The sequence below is a fragment of the Triturus cristatus genome, chromosome 5_1 (assembly GCF_964204655.1).
Source record: "Triturus cristatus chromosome 5_1, aTriCri1.1, whole genome shotgun sequence".
Lineage (NCBI taxonomy): Eukaryota > Metazoa > Chordata > Amphibia > Caudata > Salamandridae > Triturus > Triturus cristatus.
Window position 1 is genome coordinate 638406248 of NC_140587.1, and position 24570 is coordinate 638430817.

Below are 24570 nucleotides of genomic sequence, written 5' to 3' on the forward strand. Positions count from 1 at the left end.
GAGGTGACTCAGAGGCAGTAAAGCACTATTTTGTGGGGGACAGAAGGAAGAAAATGACCTGAAGGGAAGATAAGGGAGTAAAAACAGAATAAGAGGCTGTTGATTTTATAAGAACAGTGAAGAATACTAGCTGTAGAGTCAATTTCCAATGCACATCAGGCCTGTGATCATTTAAGGGTTGGAAAATCGATCAGACTCTTAGTAATGGTGTGACTTGTGGTGAACTTGGACACAATAATCTGTCCAAGCTGAAGATAACTTGGCTATAGGGGGATATGCATTTTCCAAGTCAATCTAGACACCTTCATATATTTTCCAAAACTCTTTAACTTCAATTTCTATTAATGATTTGCTATATTATAAGGTTTAAATAGTATATTCTAGTGAAATTGTTGATGCTATTTTATTTACTTTGTATTTTAGGGACATTTGTAATCCCTTTTCACTTGTACTTCTTGCTCTTTTGGTACCTCTCATGAGATTGTTTCTTATGATGTTCGCAGTGTTAAGGTTATACCACATCACTTCCTTTAACATCATGGGATTAGAGGTCGTATGATGTCACTTCCTGTGACTAAAGGCCATCTACTTTTTTCCAGAAACGGTTAGGTACCCTGGGAACGGATGATGTTTTATAAAAAAAAAAGAAATTAATAAAGATCTTGAAAAAGTCGTGATATTAAGATAAGCAACGCTGCTTTATTTACATTTGAGAAATATAAAGAAAGACCGCCTTCCTGTACAAATTTCTGTAAGACTATCATTTTACAGACAAGACTATAAGACATACATATTATTATTCATTCAAATGTTCATCGGGGGAAAGCTGTGCTCTTAGCTTTATTTCCCTTCTTGCATTCGATACTTTATTGGAAAAACGCTTCCTAAATCCAGCTTCTGTTGGTTCCTCCCAGTTGTTTTCATTGCATATGGATCGTACAAATTCTGAAATAGAGACAAGAGTTTCGTTCAGTGTGTTGCTATCTGTGGAGTAAGGTAAACAAAAAACTGCATTCACTGGCATTCATTGGCAAAGCTGCTATTTCTTACCAATGGCAGCAACACTGCAAAGTGGTTCTAGAGCAGTTTCCAACAATCAGCCTCATTAAACATTTTCACTAGTGCCCTGGTTATGGGAGCTCACTAATGTCTGGGTGAAAATCTGGGCTCATTTGCAGATCAGCCGGGAGATTGGCACCCATAATTACTGATTCCCTTGGAAATCCCTCATGGACCCAAATAATAATACGCTGGATTTTCCATGCCCCCAGAGTTACCAGTCTCCCAATAGTAGTGACATCAGGTGTTGGAAAGTAACGCCTCATCTCCTGGTAATGGGGGCCAGAGATACACGGCACATCATGAACACGAGATGATGAATCTATGGATAAACACTTAAAAGTCGATTGCTCTTCTTAGACAAGCCCCTGTGACTCATTCAATGTGGATTGTACCCTATGCATTGATATCACTTTATTTACTGATGTATTCTTTTTATATTTCTTGACATTACTTTGAACATCAACTAGCAGTTTTTGGGCAACTTATGGACTCAGATGGATTAGTGTATGGCACTGTGGAATTGTTCGACCTTCAAGATGTGGTGATGAATGATTTGAGGCAGACAGTGGTCTTTAAGTAAAAGGGAGGATTCCTTGCAGTGACTCCACAGTAATGCCTGAAAGGTGTTGTTTTTCAGACTGTTATTGCAATATAGATGATTCATTTGGACCCCAGTGATGAATGTTGGCCATTCCAAACTTTTGGCGAGAGTACTCTAAGAGGTCTATCCCTATGTTTTTTCCATTTTATTTTGGAAAAGCAGAGTGTTAAGATGTAGAATGGATATCAGAAATCTGGTTGGGTGCCATGAGCAGTTCGTACAGAAAAGTTCTTACTCAGTTGAATGATACATTGAGATAGGAAACATCATTCTCTATTAAGATCGGCATGAGAACCATTGCATTGGGTAATAGCATTATCTGTTATCTGTTATTTATAGGTTTTGGCAATAACATATTTGTGGTATGTGGCCCAGAAATCGACATCTTATTATTGCATTACTTATTATATATAAATTAACAAATAATTTTACAGTATCATTTATGTTTATGATTGCTCAAGGGTCGTTATGTGCTTTGCTGAAAACTGTGAAAAGCATGAGAGGCAAACAGTATCCCTGCATTCACCTAAAGATGTCTCTTGAAGGCTGCGCAGAATCTACGAATATTGCTCACTGGCCTAGGTTTAGAAGAAGTAGGTGACAACACAAACGGCCATGAGCCACACAGCTGCGGCCGTCAACCTGAAACGTAACAAAACAGGCTACTGGAATCAAACAGCTGTAGGTGAAACAATCAATTCTTCCTGGGTTGCAGACAGGGCATTGCCGTCAAATGTGTCTAGTAAGTATTGTATTGTAATGGCATTTATATAGCGCTTATTACCTTATGAGTGGACAAAGTGCTTTGTGAACTGGTAGCACGCTACTGTGTATGATACTTACACCATTAGAGACTTTGCCATGCATATGGAGTTAGCTTGTCATGCTACTTATCAGTGATCACAGGGTTTGTAAGCAGTCTGCCATAACATTCGACATGTAATCACTCACATTAAGGTTGCCACAAACTCTCAGGCACTCTGCCATGCAAGGTGTCATGCCAGTGGTTTTCTTTCCTGTCACGCAGCTGGTGGGTGATTAAGGAGGATGCACATGACGGGGTGCAGGTGTCATGCGGGAGACAGGGCCTGTGGTCAAGCCAGTACTCATGTCTGAAGTCATGTAGGTTCATGATTGAACGCATAGAAGAAAGAGCAGCAATTCACAAATTAGCAAGTCGTCAGGTTGAAGGAAAACCGTTTAATGCCCTACTAATACACCCTACCAGAGTGGGGCAGTTAGGACAGTGTGATACTCTGTTACTTCCTCTTTCAGGAGACTGTTCATTTTCATGCAATCCCTTTGGTCGGATAATGTCATTCATTGAGACTGTGTTTCAGTCACATGAAGAGTTGCACTTTGAGGGACCTTTGTGGAAGAATGTATCTTGTATTTATCTACAGTTTTTTCTGATGCCTGTGGTTTTGATAATTATAGTGTAATTATAGTGTAGCTGTAGCAAGCGTGTTGCACATTCTGGCTAGTACAGAGAATGGGCGCTGCCATTTTTATGCTTAATATTAGGGACTGTGGCGGTCTGCGCAGGCTCACGCCTCATCTAGGGAAGAGTCAGGGCTTCACCATACTCCTAATTTCCACCTTTACATACTGGAAGGCACAGAAGGACAAGAAGGCTGCTGGATATGGTCCAGGTTCTAACCATACACCTGGATGTTCATTTTTTGGAAGCTGATTCTGTGAAAGGACTTCTTTTGAGGGCTGGCATATTGTCATTAGACAACTTAGGGGCCAATTAGGATGGTGGGCGGTGGCACCACCGCGGTGCTGGCAGTGCGGAAAAATGCATTTTACAGCCCGCGAGCAGCGGACCCACGCCATCAAAGTGCGCCTGCCACTGCGGCGGTGTGAGCCAATGGGGACTCACTGCCGTGTGCGGAATGATGTCCGCCTGCCCCATAAATTAGGATGCCGCAAACAACCGCCGAACCAGAGATGGCGGAAGCTCGACAGCGGAGCGCGAAACCAGAGTCCCGGTCCCTTCCACCCGGTCCCGACCGCCATGGATCCAGCTCTAAACGTTTTCCCGGTGCTGTACCTGATACATCACCAGTAACTCATGGACCGTCGTGGACGCCGCCGCAGGTACGCAATAAAACAACCACAACACACAACTCATGGACTGATACAGGGTCCAAATCCACATCAGACACCCTGGTGGGGATAGGAACACATCCACAAGTGCATCCACACATGACCCACCTGCCAAGTCACCCCTCCTCATCCTGGACACACACTTTCCACGATCATGCAGCAATGTCCCGATCACGTCACCACAGCGGTGAAGACAAGGGAATACATGCGCACAATGCAGAAGGCAGGGCCAGTGCCAGGCATGGGCAGGGCACAAAGAGCACAGAGCCACACCTCCACCCTCCAGCACTCCCCCTGAAGGCACATGCCATGTGCCCCTCCTGTGCACCCCCATGCACAACAAAAAGCCAGGTGAATCCACACCCTGCATCACACACCAAACAACTACGGAGACAGCCACAGCAGGAGTGGCTGCAGAGGAACACACAGCACGGAAGAACAGGGCCAGGGAACACACACACCAGAACACCACCACACTCATGGCAATAAAAATGAGTACAAGCACCACATGAACACACACACATACAAGGAACAAACATCTTACTGGACACACAGCCTGCCAAGTCACAAAGACATACCCCATACTGACACACAGACACATACACACACCACATGCCAACAGCAATGGAGCACAACAAATAGGAAAGCCAAAGTGGGGTGCACACAAATGGAAGGCCATGGAGACAACCAACAAACGTGTACATCACATGCAAGACAAGGAACAGAGAACAACACCCTCAGCCCATCAAAGCACAGATGGCTGGCACAGTTAGTGGAGTCAAACCACAGATAGCTCAGTGCAACAACACAGGGAGGCAGAAAGGCAAACCATGTATAGGCACAAGGATGAAAGGAAGGCCCTGAAGTCAAACTGTGAACAGCCACACATGTATACAACTACTTCACAGGAGTATGTCAGCAGCACAACACACAGGGCCCATTGACACACTCCATGACTGCCAAACACTAGTAGGAATCTACACACATAACCCCCCTCACACCAGCACCACACACCAGTGTCAAACACACTGAAGGGTGGCAATACTTGCCAGTCAATACACAGACAAACAATCACACACCCTGGGGGTAGCCACAAACATCACACACACACACCCAGGGATGCCAGAACAAATGTCTGCATAAATACAACACACAAACACATAACCCAACAGAAACACACACAGAACGACAACAAGAACAGACATGCCCTGTGCAGCTAAACTGTGGAAAGGCAATGAGAGCACAGACACACCAGGAGTGCACAACCTCATCACTCAGGAACAATGCACAGACACATCAAGCAAACAATAGATGCACAAGCAAAAGATCACATAGCAAACACAGCAGGACATCAGGGGATGCACACCAGGCAATGACAAGGCAACATACACGCACAGCACTACATGCACAACAAGCAGTGTGTGCACACCAAGCATACTAGCCCCACACAGACATGAGTGAGATAACATCAACCCACACAACACCAATAAGCACAACACAAAGACAACAGCATACCCAGGAAGTGAAGCAATACCACAGCCAACACACATACATCCAACACAACACCAACAGATGCACAAGTCTGGGACAGAAAGGTGGAAACAACATGACCAGAGGACTGGGCAGCACATACAGTTGCACTGCATATGAGCAACCATGACTGCCAAACAGCACAAGACGATCACATATAAGTTATATGATATAACCCATTGGGGAAATGCCCTGAGTGACACATTGCTCCTGGCCAAAGACCTGCACCACAAAGCACAGTGTCACAAATAAAGTGATGGGGAGGCACACACACATGTAAACCAAGGGGACAGCTGACATTAAAGTGAAGAGTACTGCATGTCAGTAGTAGACACGGCAGGAGTGTACCACACACAAATAGAGGGAGTGCAGACTCACAATGGGTAGGCATCTGAAGCACAGATAGGGGATGGGTATGACACCACACACAACATGCCATACTGGAGGCAAAAAAGGCACCATGTGACAGCAATGCATGAGAAAACACAACCACAATGGCAGTGTGGAGCAGCAGGTCTACATAGTCTCTACAAACAGTAAGAAGACACATGGATGATCAACAAAAAACAACACTGACTTGCCAGTCACACACTCTGCATTCTCAAAAGTGAGAAAAACTACAAGTAGGAGTCAGCCAGAACTGCAAGGACACACCAACACACTGCACAGTGCACAACATACAACTCACACATGTGCATACAACCACATCCACAGGGATGAACAATCCAGACAACAGGCAAACAACTCCTGGGTGACACGTGTGTAGTTGACAATGCAGGGGCATACACACAACACTCACGACAAAGTCATCCCCTTCACACTGCACACTTCTTGACCACCCAAGAGCACACATTGAAAGAAAGCCAGGGGACTAGGATGACTGGCCATCACAAGATGACCATACACATACACCACTGGGTACACATAAAGGAAGAATACACATACATGATGACCCTGGCCAGCCTGCCTGCAATACTGTGGATAGAATCCCACTCTGTGCTGGCAGTGTCCCCCAACCTGACATGTGTACAATATAGCCAACATGAACAAATTAAGAAACTGACAACTGCTTTCCATTTAAAATTGACATCATTGCCCCCACAAGTATCAGGGTCAGGAAAAACTGAAGTCCCTGTCACCCCTGTAAACAATAGAGTAAGTGAGCCAAGACATTGGCTATGTTGAAGTGGCACACAGAGCATGTGGCACAGTAAACCATATACACACAGCAAAACAACTTTATTCAGTAAGGACACTGACAAAACAGACAACAGGAGCAACTGTCTTTATTCACATGTTGCACAGATAGGCACCATGAGTAGAAAAGAGCAAGGCACAAAATGCGGAATATGTCCATGAGAAGCTGCACAGGCAAGGGCAAAACAGCAAGGCCAGTGAGCAGGGCAAAGTGCAGAGTATGTCCATGAGAAGCTGCACAGGCAAGGGCAAAACAGCAAAGCAAGTGGGCAGGGCAAAGTGCAGAGTATACCCATGAGAAGCTGCACAGGCAAGGGCAAAACAGCAAGGTCAGTGGCCAGTCCAGGGTGCAGAGTATGTCCATGAGAAGCTGCACAGGCAAGGACAAAACAGCAAAGCCAGTGAGCAGGGCAAAGTGAAGAGTATGTCCATGTGAAGCTGCACAGGCAAGGGCAAAACAGCAAGGCCAGTGGCCAGTCCAGGGTGCAGAGTATGTCCATGAGAAGCTGCACAGGCAAGTGCAAAACAGCAAGGCCAGTGGGCAGGGCAAAGTGCAGAGAATGTCCATCAGAATCTGCACAGGCAAGGGCTAAACAGCAAGGCCAGTGGGCAGGGCAAAGTGCAGAGTATGTCCAGGAGAAGCTGCACAGGGAATAGTTGAACAAAGCAAAGAGCAACAAGGCCAGTGGCAAAAACAAACTGCAGAGTATGTCCAGGATAAGCTGCACAGGGAATAGTTGAACACAACAAAGAGCAAAAAGGCCGGTGGCAAAAACAAAGTGCAGAGTATGTCCAGGAGAAGCTGCACAGGGAATGTGTGCGACTGTATCTTTCCATGATCAGCAACAATCAGGGGGTAACAATGTGCAGTACAGGCCCACCTGTGTGAGAGACAGGTGTGTGAGGGTGACTAACACTCAGACTTGGCTGTCAAGTAGACTGGGAGCTGGCTGTGTCTCAGGGACTGTCAGGGCACTTTACCGGGGAGAGAGTGGACCAGCTGAGGTAGAGCTATCAGTGGCTTGGCAAGCCAGAAGGCTGCTTGGACCAGGTGGTGTAGTGGCACATGGAGGTGGAGTCATGCAGAAGGGAGACACGGTGTGGCTGGGAGATTGTGGAGGGTTGCCTTTCCACTTCTTGGGGATCCTAACTGGCTTGACTGACTTTGGATCAATGGGAAGTGGTGTGGACACAACAGGCACACTCAACACCAAAGCTGCGTCAGGTGCAGACGCTGGCACTCCCTCTGGTGATGTGCTGGATCCAGCGGAACGCTTTGCCTGGCTTCGCCTCTGCCCCTCCATCTCCTGTTTACTAGGTGTTACCCCTTTAGTGCCGTCCTTCCCCTACTTTACTGGGCTTGTAATGGGAGTTGTGGTGGTGGGTGAATCTGCCTTGGAGCTCTTCCTAGGTGTACCCTTGGCATGCACCACCTTCTCGGTGGGCACAGAAACTGTATGCTTCTCTTTGCTAGATGCTTTAGGGACATGAGAGTCCTTGGATGGGGATGCCTCTGAGGAATGTGAGCCTGCGAGCTGCTTCTTTGCATTTTGGCGCCTGGTGTCGCTGGACTGGCTTTTGTCTTTGCGCTCTGGGGTGGCTTTTGTCTTCTGTGGGGATGGTATCTGCTCCCGTGACCGCTTGGGTTGTTGCTGCTGTGTGCATCGTGTGCTGTATCGTGACTTTGAGGTATGTGGAGCGTGGTCACTATCGTCAGATGTGGCCAATGCCGGGAAGATGGACAGAGGGACTGGAGCTGGACTGTGAGTATGTGCCTGTTGAAGGGCTGACGTCACTGTGGAGGACAAGCCAGTGCAGCCCACCCTCGTCTGAATGTATGCCCTCCATGAAAGCAACCACCTGTGCCAATTTTTTGTCGTGGTCAATGAAGGCATTGAGGAAAGCTGTCTGACCTACACACAGCTGGCGCAAAAGGTCTACAGACTCAGCACTGATGGCAGCAGGGGGGACAGGGGCAGGGGCAGCGGTTCTCCTCTTACTGAGGCAAACACGGGCAGCACCAGAGGAAGTGGCTGGAAGGGTGGGCACTGGCCACTGTGTGGTGGATGATGATGCAGAGTACCCGTTCCCTGTGGCCGCCAACATGGATGCATCCCCGCTGGCATCAGATGATGTGGTACTTTGCGTCTCAGGCTGTGATTCCTCCAGCAGACTCCTGTCCCCCTCTGAGGCGCTGGTGACATCTGTGTCACTGGGCTCCTGTGCAGCTGTTGTCCTTGTTTCACCCAAACTGGTGTCCGTCTCCTGTCCAACCGTGACCACAGGAGATGCTGCATGAGAGAAAGAGATGTAGGGACAGTTCAGTGGAAGCAACAGAACAAACACGTGCAAGCATGCATAGCAAAAGATGACTAAATCTACATGTTGCACACCACCCTGTGCAATCACATTGTGCTAACCCACTATATTGACTCAAACAGTGCATGGAAACTGGAAATTCAGGCATAAGTGAGCCATGTGATGACCACACAGCACAACACCTGCTAGTGGCTTCGTCCAACCAGACACACGAATAGCTCTGAGCACACCTAGGGACATGATGGGGGCACGCTACTTGTTGCCACTGGCAGATCTGGATGGAACAGGAGTGGACAACACAGACACAGACTACAACATGACATTCCACAATGGTCATGAGCCCATGCCACCCACCATGTTGTACTGTGGGGCCCAAAGACTGGTGCACATTGTTGTCAGATGTCTAGGCCTCCCAAATCTGAGTGCATGCAATGGACGCATTGATGAAGGCACACTCAGATCGGGCACACTGCCGTTCCCTCCCATGGGATTCCCCAGACTACCCCAATGCAGATGACACCTGAAGACCATGACGCAGAATGCAATGGGATGCACAATACTCAAATTACCTTTGTAAGTACAGGTAGGGCAAATGCGTAACACCTGCACCCAGCCCAGCAGCCACTTTCATGCCACTGCATCACACTACCAACATCACATAGGCCAGTGCTGGCACAGGCCCTGTACACATGCAGCCACTCCCAGCCAGTCACCCTTCCCAGAATGCTCCCCCTGGCTTGCTGCTGATGCTCCTTCAAACATGCATCTAGCTCAGGCTGTGTCACCGCCAAGATGCGGCCCATTAGTGGTGTCATGCTGCGCTGTGCCAAACGCCCAGTGCGAGGAAGCAGCCCTAAGGTCATCTCCGCCATGTTCTTTGCCAGCTGGCTGATGTTGTCCCACCTCTTGTGGCAGTGGGTGCGCCATTGGTTTGAGACACCCAGAGCCCGCACCTCCACATGGCCTAACGCTGGTGTACCTTGAGCTGCAGGCATGGGAGACAAGAGGGGGAAATGATCAGTGACACAGTGTTATGTACCTACATCTCTCAGTACAGCAGCAAGATACAAACTCATCACAAATCCAAAGATATGTCTAACAGAGACAAGAATACATCTCACATGGTACATCTGCATGGGAAAAGCTGATGTAAATGCATGCAGGTGTGAGGGGGAACAAAGTCCCTGCACATCTCACACACATGCAGGATGCCAGCACTGAAACCCCTGTGTAGCCTGCCCACATCTCCAGTCCATTTTTAGGTTGAGCAACACATACATCACATATCAACCTGTGTTTGGGGGTAGACACACTGTGTCCAAGATTGAGCAGCCCTCAATGTCCCTGCACTGTGAATAGATAACTGTGTCATGGATGTCACATTGAGGGACATGATCTCACAAATCCAAAATCCTCATCAAAAGGCTGGTTGTGTGCAATCTACAGTGCTGAGATGGCTCATAGCTGGAATGCAATGAGAATAGATTGATGTAATACTCTGTAAGTGAAGTGATGTGTCTTTGTCTTTTTGTGCGTGGACTGTGCAGGCCAACTGGGCTCACACTGAGATGGACAACAGGGGCACACACAGCCATTCAGCCAAGCAATTACTGTCCTGACTCCTGCATGAACAACTTTCTGCATCACTGTAAGGCTGAAAACACAACCCAGGTCACTCACACATACATGTGCAGGCATGGAAACCTGTGGCATTGGGTACACACACCTTCCCCCTGGAGACAGCATGTTAGGCAGTGCAGGACACAACCATACAGGCACATACTGCATCAGTCCAACTACATGTGTGTCCCCCTGCCCTCCCCCCCTTTTGAGGACTTACCATGAGATTTGGGGCACCATATAGCCTTGGGTACTGTGTGAGCACCATGTCCACCAGGACCTCCAGCTCCTCGCTTGTGAAGGGACTGGCACGGATCTTCTCTGTGTTTGTCATCACTGTGGACATGAGACAACAGTGGCGGAAATGGGTGGTGAGGGGTCTCTGGCAGCAGTCCCTGGAGGCAGCAGCAGGTGGGTGGTCTCTGGCAGCAGTCCCTGGAGGCAGCAGCAGGTGAGGGGTCTCTGACAGCAGTCCCCGGAGGCAGCAGCAGGTGAGGGGTCTCTGGCAGCAGTCCCCGGAGGCAGCAGCAGGTGAGGGGTCTCTGGCAGCAGGCTCTGGAGGCAGCAGCAGGTGAGGGGTCTCTGGCAGCAGGCTCTGGAGGCAGCAGCAGGTGAGGGGTCTCTGGCAGCAGGCTCTGGGAGCAGTGGAAATGTGAGGCTCCCTCCCACACATATATAGCCCCCTGGGGTCATTTTAAAGGTGCAAAGCTGCAGCAATTGGTGGTCCCGGTCTACCTTTTTCAAATGCATCCAATGACCGCCTCCGCGGTGGTGGAGCACACCTACCGCGTTTTTCAAAATTGCATCATGCCACCGCAATCATGGTTCCCATTGGCTGTAAGGGCATGCTCCATGGCGGTGACACACCGCTGGGGCCAGGCGGTAGCTACCGCGATTTGGGTGCCATACATTCACATGAGGCTCTGCGATTTGGGTGGTGGAGCATGCCAACCGCCATTTGGGCATGTCTCAAAGGCTATCACTACTGCACTTGTGTATATGGGGAGCGCTGATGACACACCGCTGGGCACAGGCGGTAGCTACCACGATTTGGGTGGCAGGGCATGCCAACCGCCATTTGGCAACACATGGAAATGTATCACTACCGCACTTGTGTATATGGGGAGTGCTGGTGACACACCGCTGGGGACTGGCGGTACCTACCGCGATTTGGGTGCCATACATTCACATGAGGCTCCGCAATTTGGATGGCAGAGCATGCCAACCGCCATTTGGGCATGTCTCCATGGCTATCACTACCGCAATTGTGTATATGGGGAATGCTGACGACACACCGCTGGGGCCAGGCGGTAGCTACCACGATTTGGGTGCCATACAATCACATGATGCTCCGCGATTTGGGTGGCGGGGCATGCCAACCACCATTTGGGCAGGTCTCCATGGCTATCACTACCGCACTTGTGTATATGGGGAGTGCTGGTGACACACCGCTGGGGACAGGCGGTAGGTACCGCGATTTGGGTGCCATACGATGGCAATGACCATCTGGCAAACATCAACAGTGCAAAGTGGCCACATGGTAAATGGCACATCATTGTGCACACAATGCCAATGTTTCATTTACTCCACTGGTGACTACACATGCCATGTTTGTGTATGTGATTTCGTAGATTCGCATGTACTCCCTCACATGTCACTTGTGATATTAATGGTCCTGTACACAGGACAGTGTTGTTATGGACTCTACAATGTGTACACATGTGAATGTGTTGAGGTGCAGTGACAATCACAGCAATGTGTGTCTCAATTAATGATGCTCGATTTTGCATGTCCTCCCATGTCTGATCATGCACACAATCGTCATTTCTGCTCAGACTGTGGTCATTGTGTTGTTGATGTGTGCCAGGTTCAAATGACGCATGAAGGTGTGTCAGGTACAGCAGCTAGGTATGAGTCAGTGGGGTTGATTTGTTACACATATGCTGGATGCTATACTCCCAGGCATGCCCATGGTAATTGTGGTCATTTCCCTATGTACATTCACATTGACCGAGGTGGTGTTTGAGGGACTTGCTTTGTGTAAGTATACAAGTGTGCCACTTGTGTAGCTGAAGGTGTCCCTACATGTAGGCTGGTCTGTAACTCAATTTTGATGACAGTCATTGTTGGCGTTGTATCATCCAGGACATGAGATGCTGTGCCCATCTCATGATGTATTGCATTGACATGTATCCACTTTCCTCTCAACTAGGAGGAGACCAAATCTGCTTCGTCACTTGACAGTGCTGGAAGACATGGAGGCAATCATCCAGAAATGCCGCCTTGATAGAGCCACCCTAAAGACCCTTTGTGATATGTTGGAGCCCCACCTGCAGCCTCGCAGAACATATCCAACAGCTTTCACCCCAACGTATAAGGTGATGGCGGCCCTGCATTTTTTTGCCACTAGATCATTCCAGCAGACGGTGGCCAGCGCAGGCGGGATGTCACAACCGATGTTCAGCATGGTGCTGCATGATGTACTGTCCACCATGATGATCTAGAAGGACAGATATATCCATTTCCCCAGGGGGCCTGAATTGGCAGCTGTGAAGGGAGATTTCTATCCCCTCGGACACATCCCCCATGTTGGTGGTGCCATTGATTGTACCCATGTTGGGCTTGTGCCACCACAGACACGTGAGCACATCTACAGGAATCATAAACATTACCACTCCATAAATGTGCAAGTGGTGTGCCTGGCAGATATGATCATCTCCCATGTGTGTGCCAAATTCCCAGGCTCAGCCCATGACCCATACATCCTGCGGAACAGCATTGTACCCCAGCTGATGGCTAATCTGCTTCCCGAGCGTGCATGGATTGTGGGTGAGTATGCCTAGTCATATGGCGTGCTGGGTGTGTGACCTTCTGCCCTCTGCCTCTGCGACATAGCAATGTTTATTTGTGTTTGTCACACCTAGGTGACTCTGCATATCCCAACCGTCCCTGGTTGCTGAGCCCACTGCGGAATCTCAGGACCCCAGCTGAAGTCCGCTACAATGATGCCCATGGGAGAATACGTTGTGTGGTGGAGTGTACTTTTGGTCTGCTGAAGTCATGTTTCCGCTGCCTGGACGAGACCGGAGGTGCACTGATGTACTCGCCCGGGAAGGTGTGTCAGATTGTAGTGGCATGCTGCATGCTCCACAACCTAGCCATTCGCAAGGGGATTCCCCTGATTCTGGAAGATGATGAGGACCCAAGGCCCCCGCCTGCAAACCAACCCGTGTCCATTGATGAGGACAGTGGAGAGGAGGAAGGTGCTGACCTGCGTCAACAGCTCATCACCTGCTACTTCACTTGAAGGTGGGTGACAATGTACAACGTACCCATTGTCTGATAATGTGATGTCTGTGATGCTACACCCAGACTACTGAATGTTGTTCTGTTGTGTTTTCCTAGGTGCCTTCAACCTCTCCTTGCCTACATACACTCCAGTCTCCTGGTACTTTGTAATCATGGTGAAGACTGTACATCCTGGAATAAAGACGGAGCAGACACAACAACCTGTATGTAAGGATTGTTTATTTACAATGGTGGCATGTGGGGGGGTGAACATTTACATTGAGGTGATTAGTGGAGCAGTGAGTTGACAGTTGTGATAAATGAGATAGTCGAGTAGTCACAACATTGATGTGGTGACCCAGTCCAACAGACAGATGCCATTCACAAGGCAGTGTGGGAAAGGACAGTCAATGAAGTCAATGCAGTGGTAAAGAGGGTTGCCATCATGGCTGGCTCTGTGACTGGCGTTTGGCAGGTGCTTTGCCTCCTGCTACTCCCAGCGTTTTCTTCAGATGGCCCCTTTGTCACTTGGCGGGGGTGGGCCCCTGCTGTAGGGCCAGTGGGGTCTGAGGACTCACCCCTCTCTGTGGCCGCAGGGGAGGATGGTGAACTGTCATCCTGCAGACCACCAGAGGGGGGTGGAGGTGTTGGTTGTGGCACAGGCCTGTCCCTCAGTACCGCCACTTGCTGGACCAAGAGGTCCACAATTTGTCCCATGCGGGTGTGTATGAACCTCATCCGCAGGATGAGCTCGCGGAACAGTTCATCCGACCGGCCCGTTCATCCCTGGGCCCGTTCATATGCCCCAAGGACTCTGTTGATGTGATCCAGGAACTGGGTCCCAGGCTCTTGTTGTCTGTGGGTGACCCTGCCCCTCCCACTTTCCCTGCTGCCACGGACCTGTTGCCTCACCACTGTAGGCACCCGCATCCTCTCCCTGCCCTCCTCAGTCGGTGGTGTGGGGTGGTCATCCACTGGGACAGGGAGGGTGTCGCAGGCAGCACTGGTGGTGGGGGTGGCGATTGCGGTAGACGCACAGGCCGTAACAGCAGGGCTCTGAAGTGACGTTGTTGGTGCAGCAGATGTGGTGCGGGGACGATGGGGTCCTGGGACCGGTTGCTCCCTGGCACACCAGATGGGCTGACTTCGAGCTCATCGTCCAGAGAATCCCGGGAGTCAACATCCGAGAGTCCATGTACCGGGGGGGGGGGACTGGCTGTGCAGGTTGCTGGTGTTGTCCTCTGCAGTGAGTTCTTGGTCACATGTGGGTCAGATGAGAGATGGTTATTGCAGTGCAGACCGAAAGCTTTGTGTCAGCTGTAGGTCATTCACTGTTTGTACACCACACAGTTGACTGATCATCACATTTTGTTGTATGTGCACTACTGTGCCTCCTGACATAGTGCTGTGGTACATGCATTACTTGTCCATGGGTTGAGTTGTCATTACCTACCATGTGCTACGTGCATGATTTCTGAGTACAGGGACATGTTGCCATCTAGGGACTAGCGCATGTAAAAATATCTGTGAGGACTCTTTTTTCCTCACTCAGCCCTGTCAGACGTTACATCTGGCCATGAACAGGCCATTGTCATCTCCTGCATACCTTTGTCTTGTCATGTGCATATCTGGATTCGTACCACAAACCATGCATTCTAGTTTCACATTTGGTCCTTGCTGCTCTGGCCCATGGCAGTTAGACATGGAATTCAGTGCTGTGCATTATTGTTCCCAGACTTTCTCATACATGAGCATTGGTGTGTCACACTTTGGTTGCTGTGACGGTCTCATTGGCTTAGCTGTGTGCACACTGTAAGTGGCAATAGGATCTGTATGTATGTGTGTGCAATGAGGGGGCTGGTGTTGTCATGTGTCACTATGTTTTTAGCGGACACTGGCTGTATGCACATACTGGCTGAATGCACATACTGGCTACTTACCTGTTCTGTTTTCCCATTTGGCTTTGACTTAACACATCTGTGTATGTGTGTGCGTGTGTGGTGGGGGCTTGCATCCTGCTCAGGGGTGTGACTAGCAAGCATGATATAGTAGTAGTAGTAAATCCTTATTCGGTTATAAAAACAATAATAACCATTAAAGTACATAAAAAATATATATCATACACAATATACACTTTATAAAAAGAATGATTGTATTGATTAAAATTGATTCAATCTAGATTTACTCTGTGTTTAAAAATACATTTTAAAAACGTGCTGACACTTTTAGTAATCAATGGGTTGTTCAGAAATTGCAAATACAACATGGCAATGCGACACCTTCTAAAACCCAGTGTTCTCAGCAAAGGGATTAGCCATAATTTACGGTGTATAGAGTAAAATTTACAGAACAATATCGTGTGCATTGTTGATTGTTCCGATAAATCATCACACGGACAAGCCATTAGGCCCTCTTTCCAGTTATAGTTTTTTGGAAAGGCAACAAGTCTATGGAAAACATTCAATCTGAATCGTGTCAATAGAAAGCGTTCAAATTGTGAATCAACATAAGTCAAATACGGTTCCATTTCAAGTGTGGTCATGACTGTCAAGGAGTGCTGAGTGGATATTTTATTTATCTCCTTGCCCATCCTTAGTTCTTCCAAGTGGCTGAGGGCCCTTATTTTTAAATCTTTCTTGGAAATCTCAGCAATTTTTTGGGGATTAATATAATATTTATTAAGGCCCAAATCAGTAAGGAAGTTTTTTACATAAAGCAGCCATTCTATTTTTCCCCCATGTTCCAGGGACATGCAATCCGCCACAATCTCTTTTGTAAATAGATTCTTTGTTGAGGTCCAAATACGGCGCCATAACAAAAGAGGTTGAATTTTGGCCAGATCTTCAATATGGGAAAGGCCAAGTTCTGCATGACAGGCAAAAGTGGATGCCCGCTTGGGGGCCATCAGGAGAAATCTCGTAAATGTATTCTCTGCTATCTGCAGGGCATTGGTGTTTTTATGTCCCCACAGACCCGCCCCGTAAAGTGCGATGGAAAGACACTTTGCTTTATAAATGCGGAGGAGCTCTACCGGTGGCCGCTTTCCTAGCTTCTGGGAAAATTTTATCAAGGCAATAATAGCTCGCAAAAGTTGATGTTTGCGGGCTTCAATGGCCGCTTTCCAGTTAAGTTTGTCGTCTGTCATCACCCCTAAGTATGGGTATTGGGAGGTCGAATCTACTTTCTCTTCGTCAAGGTAGATGGGCTTTTCTTTTTTTTTCCCCTTTCCTGCCACCATCACATACGTTTTTCTTATATTTATTTTAAGGTCCAAGGTACCCATGAATTTTGAATATCTATCTAAAGCTTTCTGCAGCTCTCGCGGAGTACGTGCCAGTATTACTGCGTCATCCGCGTAGAGGAGGGCCGGGACGGGGCGGTTTTTTACTCGTGGAAGGTCCTGGGCCCCTCTCAACATCTCGACCTCAAGATCGTTAGTATAGAGGGAGAAAAGAAAGGGGGCCAGTACACAACCCTGCCTCAGATAGCTCACCCTGCGTTCCAAAAGGGACCCTTTATGAGGCGTTGGAATATAGAGCCCTAAGAAGATGTATGAGGGGAATATCTATGCCCATATTAGAGAGCACTGACCACAGTTTCGAGTGGGAAACGCAATCGAAGGCTGCAGAAAGATCGACATAGACCATATATAACTTTTCTTGCTTTGCTGATGCATATTTACCCATCAATAAAGCTAGGTTCAGGGCCTGTTCTGTTGTACCAAATCCCTCTCGAAAACCGAACTGAATGTCAGATAGTACATTGTGGTCATCTGCCCACTCCTGTAGGCGCTGAAGGACCACTCTGCCTAGAGCTTTGCCAAGTGAGTCCAATAATGAGATAGGCCTATAACAGGTCACATCTTCCCTGTTTCCTTTTTTAAAAATAGGGACCATGATTGATTAGGACCAAGTTTTAATGAGACCACACTTCATTGTTGCATCGAACACTTTTTTTAGGATTGGAGCCCACAGATCTAAGTTGGACTTATAAAAGTCCACTGGCACACCGTCTGGGCCGGGGGCTTTTCCGCTTTTACTCTTTTTTACCGCGTTTATGACTTCGTTTAACTCAAAATTTAAAAGGATCGGGAATACACTTTCATGTGAGATCTGTTTATTTTCTTCGAGTGGATCTTCCCCTACTACTTTACCAAATACTTTAGAAAAGTGGTTTGCCCATATTGGGCCCTCGATCACTACATCAACTTTCGGCAGATCGCTAGTGTCTGTCAAAAAGGGAGTCCTTACTACCTTCCAGAATTGTTCACTATTCCAGTTCCGGGAACTCTCATATAGTTGGTCCCAGAGCGCTTTTTTCAAATGTTTTTTCCTAGTTTTACATGCTAGACGATAGCACCTCCTTAAACCACGTATTTCCTCTTGATCTCGTAGAGGTTTTGTCAGCGCCAAGGTGCATTCATGATCGAACCATCTTTTTTTCCTGGGCTTATTCACTTTTATATTACGGGTTAGAAAATCCTTTACTTTCTCCATGATTAAACTAAAATTTAGTAGAATCTCTTCTTCGCTGGTGTCGTTCTCAAGACACTTCACTATTGCTGGATATGTCTCACGAACCACTTTGTTTGTCATGGCCACTGGATCAATCATTCCCCATCCTATGGCATAGCCATTTGTTCTTGCTAGATAGATATTATTCTGAGCAAGTGTTGTCATCATTGGATGTGAATTATATTGCCCCTGGTCAGTGACCAAATCAAATGCCAGTGCAGTATGATCACTTAAGGTATTTACTAACAGCCTAAAACTCTTAGCCTTACTTTCAAGTATTGCTGAGACCAGTATATAGTCTATTGTTGTTTCCCATCCCCTACCCAGATAGGTGGGCTGTACTTTGCCAGATACAATGTCAGTTTCATTTAAAATTACAAGTCCTAGTTCTGATAGCATTTCATTTAGGAAATCCCCCACTTTAGAGTGAGAGAAGTGGGACGTGTGTTTGTCTATTTCTTCTGCCATGCCACAGATGTTACTGTTTTTTGCCTCGCAGGGATGGTGATTAAAATCGCCACCCCAAACAATGCATGGTACGTCGGCTCCTTGCATTTTTTTTGTCTGGATAGAAAGTTTATTTCGAAGGGGCCCAAGTAAATTTAATCTCTCGCTTTCCGGGACATTGTCGTATGTATTCACTAAAATTATTGTCCAATTCTTCGGAAGTGAGAGTTTCAATATCTGGTAGTTGGAATGTTGGCTGAGCGATATTATTTTTAGCCCAATTATAGTATTTTTTATATATATCGTTAAACCCCCCTTTGCCCTACCATGAATGCCTGCCACTGCCGCTATAAAATGGGTTTTATAACCTAATAAATGCTCTTCATTTATGGACCATGTCTCCTGCAAACAGACAATGTGGTAATCTTGTATAAAATCCAGTAAACTCCCATTCCTTATTTTAGTTCGCAGTCCTGCGATGTTCCAGGACATAATTTTTATTATGTTATCGTCCTTTCTAGGAACTAAACATTTATTTGTGCAGGCTGCCTCTACTTTTGGGACATTCTCTGGGTTTTTTTTTGATTCCTCAGCCAGGTACTTAGATCGATTACTACAAATTCTCCCACGAGTGGTAATATCGTGTCCTATATGCACTGTTTGGATGGGTGCTGGGGAGGAATTACTGTTTACCATTTCTTGTATTTCTACAATTTCTCTTTGGAGAATAGTGTCATTTTCAGTAGATTGACTTGGCATGTTCGGTCTTTGGACTCGTGCCTGCTCGGCATTAAGTCAATCTACATTCTCCAAACCACCCAGAACTGAGAAGCGATTAAAAGTGGGTATATTAAACCTCTGATGTTGGTTTACATAATCGCTCTGATAGAGTGGTTTTAATCGCTGGAGTGGGTATTGATTATTATTCGAGCTTCTCCAGAACTGGGGGTTAGACAAATGATTATAAGCGTTTTGATGAGCAAATTCATGGTCTGCCTCCATCCAGTCTTGGAGAGAATTAGTTGCAGGATGAGGTCTAGGATGGGAGATCAGTTCTCGTGGATAAAAATAATTGATATAATGTGTGGAAATAACGTCTCCTCCTCTAGGTTCGTACCAGTCGCCGATACATCTAACGGCTCTGTGGTCCCTAAAGTTTACAATTATCACGTCCCCCTTCCTTTCTTTTGGTCTTGTACCCACCCAGCTCGTTCTTCTCACCATTAAAATTTCCCCATTTATATGGGCAAGGAGAGGTCGATTTTGATTAAGCCAGTAGATGGTTTTATTTTTTAACGCGTAATAGTCCTCCCTACAACCATCTGATAATTCGGGGACCCCAGTCATGATAATCGTGTATGGGGCTGATTCTGGGGGTAGATCCACTCTTCTAGATAGTGCAATGGGTTGTTGAAGGGGGGGCTGTTCTTCATTTCCATTATCCAATGTGTGTGTTAATGAGGTACTACTTTTTCCCTTAAGGACATTTGTATTTTTATTTTTATTATCTTCAACATTTCCTGTCGTTTCTAGTATGGAACTACTATCCATCCTTATCTCCCTATCATTTTCTGTGTTGTTCTTTAGGCACTTGGTTTTGCTTGTGGACACAGTTTTTTCCAGTGCTTTTCCAACAGATTTTTTGCCCATCGGGGTAAATGTTTTCCTTAAAGTGCCACTAGTTGATGGTTGTTCTAATAGAATGGGTGGAGAGGTGGAAGTGGTGGTTTTAGTCTGGGTTTTTAGATAATCAGTTAGGGTCAGGTTATTCCCTTTTATTTGTTTACCCAGATCGTCCAATTGTAGGGTAATCAATCTAGTCCTTTCAAAAAGGGGGAGTAAGAGGGACTTAACCATTGTCTCTATTTTCGTGAGTAATTCGGCCAAAGGGTCCTCGTCAGTGGCTAGCCCTATTGTATTAATACTTGTGAGGGGATTTTTTATCGTCGTTGGGTCAGTAAGGATCGAGGGTTGTACTTTGGATTTGGTCTTCTGTTTTTTCGCCACCAATGGTGTCGCAGAGGCACCTTGCCTCTTTCTTAAAATGTGTTTAATCTCGAGAGGCCCTATTGACGGTGCGGGGGAAATTGCTAGGTTCGGGGAATCTGACAGTCCTGATATAGGTGAGCCAATTGTGTGGTCAGCAATACTAGCCGTAACTGAGGTATTTGTCTGTAAAATTATTTCGTCATTCTAAGGGATAGAACCTACACCCTCTCTCATTGTCTCCGGGGAGAGTACTTTTCCAATTTGGCCAAGTGAAGAGCGTTTGCCCGTTAACAAATCAAGGGATAGGCGTTTCTCCGTATCCGCAATTTCCTTCTCCAGAACTGTAGTAACACGTTTAAAAAACTGATCTATTGTGCCAGAGACAGGACCATTAAATGTATTAACGGTTAGAGTGCGTGATTTGCCAGCGTCTAGTGGCATATTTGCGGACTATAAACAAATACCAAAGGGACTCAAGAAACAAATAAATAAATTTGAATTATCAGCAATACAAGGTCCAGAGAATCAGAGTAATTGTGGCAATATTGTCACATAAGTCTTACCGGGCCGTAGGAGTTAGGGGAGTGGCCCGTCCCGTCCTCGCTCGTCCTCGAACGGCCTCAAACGGCCCGCCCTTTGCCCGGGCTTAGCCCCGGGCGCTCCCGCCCGCTTCCGCGCAGCGGGAAACTGTGTTCGTAGAAATAGGGAGGTGCTTGAGCAAGGGGGCGTGGCGGCCAGGGAGAGCAGCCCAGGTGTTGATGATTGGGGTTGCAGGGACTCCTGGGCAATGGAGTCCCCGCTGCTCGCAGCCCCGGTCCAGGTAGGTTTTTCCCCCAGATGGTAGGCAGCCCTGTCCAGCAAGCTCCCGCGCTGTGTTGGCACGCTGCGGGACCCGCGCAGCGGGTCCGGCGAGTTGCTGACGGCAAGAACAGGGACAGCAAGGTTGTGCAAGGCAGTCCAGCGTCGATCCTGAGGTCTGTAGATTATCCCGCTGTTTGGAGAAAACTGATCCTGTTTTACTCTCGTGAGCAGGGGGGCGTGGCGGCCAGGGAGAGCAGCCCAGGTGTTGATGATTGGGGTTGCAGGGACTCCTGGGCAATGGAGTCCCCGCTGCTCGCAGCCCCGGTCCAGGTAGGTTTTTCCCCCAGATGGTAGGCAGCCCCGTCCAGCAAGCTCCCGCGCTGTGTTGGCGCGCTGCGGGACCCGCGCAGCGGGTCCGGCGAGTTGCTGACGGCAAGAACAGGGACAGCAAGGTTGTGCAAGGCAGTCCAGCGTCGATCCTGAGGTCCGTAGATTATCCCGCTGTTTGGAGAAAACTGATCCTGTTTTACTCTCGTGAGCAGGGGGGCGTGGCGGCCAGGGAGAGCAGCCCAGGTGTTGATGATTGGGGTTGCAGGGACTCCTGGGCAATGGAGTCCCCGCTGCTCGCAGCCCCGGTCCAGGTAGGTTTTTCCCCCAGATGGTAGGCAGCCCCGTCCAGCAAGCTCCGCGTTGTGTTGGTGCGCTGCGGGACCCGCGCAGCGGGTCCGGCGAGTTGCTGACGGCAAGAACAGGGACAGCAAGGTTGTGCAAGGCAGTCCAGCGTCGATCCTGAGGTCTGTAGATTATCCCAGCATGATATGTCTACCTACCTGTTATTTTGTTTGTGGTGATACTATGGCTGATACATGCATCTGGGTGGGAGGGGAGGCTACATCGTGATGGTCTGGGGGACAAGTTGGCCTAGGGTGAGTTTTTGTTCAGGCCTCCCACCCCCAAACATCATCCCAGGGAAGATGGCTACCTAACTGTAAGTTTGTTTGGTGTACTGCAATGGCTTCCAACTGCTTCTGGGGGGGGGGAGTGCTCCATCCTGCTGAGGTGTGGGACAGGGGGCACGGTTGGAGTACTGGTACAGGCCTCCCACCCACCAACACCCTCCCAGGGAAGATGGCTACCTACCTGTAAGTTTGTTTGGTGTACTGCAATGGTTTCCAACTGCTTCTGGGTGGGGGAGTGCTCCGTCCTGCTGAGGTGTGGGACAGGGGGCACGTTGGGAGTTTTGGTACAGGCCGCCCACCCACAAACACCCTCCCAGGGATGATGGCTACCTACCTGTAAGTTTGTTTGGTGTACTGCAATGGCTTCCAACTGCTTCGGGGGGGGGGGAGAGCGTGCTCCATCCTGCTGAAGTGTGGGACAGGGGGCATGGTGGGAGTAGTGGTACAGGCCTCCCACCCACAAACACCCTCCCAGGGTAGATGGCTACCTACCTGTAAGTTTGATGTGGGTTATGTAATGGCTGACACATGCTTCTGGGTGGGGTAGCGCTCCATCTTGCTGAGCAGTGGGACAAGGGGGCCTGGTGGGAGTTGTAGTGCTGTCTGCCTGTACACATGCCCCCATGGGAATTTGTCCTAGGTGGTGTAGCTTTGTGGTTGTGCAAGACAGTACATAGCAGTGTGGTGGTAGTCATTTGTTTGTACTTACTAGCCTCCACTCCCCTGGGTACTCCTGTGAGACTCTCTGGATGCAGTATGGCAAGCACCTTCTCTTCCCATGGTGTATATGGTTTTGGTGGAATGGGAGGGCCACCGCCAGTCCTCTGAGCCAGCTCACGGTTATTGCTCCCCCTCTCTTTGACAACCCTCTTCAAGTCATGCCACCGCTTCATGATTTCCTTTTTTGATCACAAGGTGGTCCCTACTGCATTGACCTTCTGGACTATCCTTGCCCACATTTGTGTTCTTGAGGCTAATGGTGTCTGTTGGACCAGGCTACCAAACAGTTGTGGTTCCACTCTGACTATCTCATCTACCATGACTGTCAACTCACTCTCTGTGAATTTGGGCATTTTATGTGTTGCCATGGTGTGTGGTGTGCAAAGTGGTTGTGGGTTCAGGGGTGTGAGTGGTGGGTGTGGTTGTGATGTGTATGGTGTGTGATGTGTGGGGGATTAGTTGTGCAGGTGTGGAAGTGGTGGTGTTGCTGTGTGTGGTGTGGCTAGTGATGTTGTGTTCTTTGCCTCTCCTTTAAGCTGGGGTGTATGTCCCTTCACTCCTGGAGTATTGCAAAGGTTTTCGACAGGGAAGGGGCTGGTTTTATACTCAGCTATGTGGATGTGTCCAAATGGGGTATTGCTGTCAGGTGTGTTGTGTGTGTTGTCCTGGGAATTGTATTTTTCGTTTTGCCGTGTGGTTGTGTCATTGGGGTGTGTTTTGTGTTTTTGGGGGGCATGGCTAGTTTGCTCTGTGCACTTTTTGGCCTTATTGTGGGTTTTTTCATTCATCCGCCATATTTTTCACGGATCGTCCGCAGCGGTAGCTATGCTGCAGCTCTTCCGCCGGCTCTTCCATTCATCACTGTTTGAGACCGCGGCAGTCAGATACAGCGGAATGTACCGCGGGACCATCAGGGATATTCTAATTTCCCGTGCGTTGTCTCCGCTATACTTGCGGCGGGTTGGTGTTTTTCCTGACGCGAATCCGACAGCTACGGGCAGTTTTTCTTGGCCCCATACCGCCGCAGTCAGGTTTTTTTGCCGGTTGATCCTAATTTCCGCATCAGTTTTTCCACGGTGCCGGCGGGCGGTTGTTTTCTGCTTCCATGGCGGTCGGGGTGGTTTTCCGACCACCATCCTAATAGACCCCTTAGTCTTGATAGTACCCAAGTAAGGATGAAAAAGGGATTACATTTCATGCTACTTGTTACTGATAGCTAACCCACTTATGTAAATAATAGGTTGTGTTTTGTTTGTGAATTTAAGGCAAATATGCTGCCAATTTATGTTGCATTAAAATCTATTTTGAAAAAAGTTACCTTGGTTCAAAGTGCACCCATAACAGATAAGCAATATGATATGGGTTCTAAGAAGGGAGAAAATCAATCACAAGACCAATTTAATGAGGCTGA

At 48.1% G+C, this 24570-nt stretch overlaps 1 protein-coding gene across 1 annotated transcript in view; it reads right to left on the reverse strand.

Moving 5' to 3' along the window:
* Positions 1-679: 679 nt before the first annotated feature.
* Positions 680-24570, reverse strand: part of LOC146831313 (uncharacterized) — a 292313-nt gene continuing 268422 nt past the window's right edge. The window contains exon 5 of the mRNA XM_085604133.1: positions 680-945. Within this exon, the coding sequence (XP_085460259.1) occupies positions 797-945 (149 nt within the window). The 3' untranslated portion in view covers positions 680-796. The remainder of the gene's footprint in view (positions 946-24570) is intronic.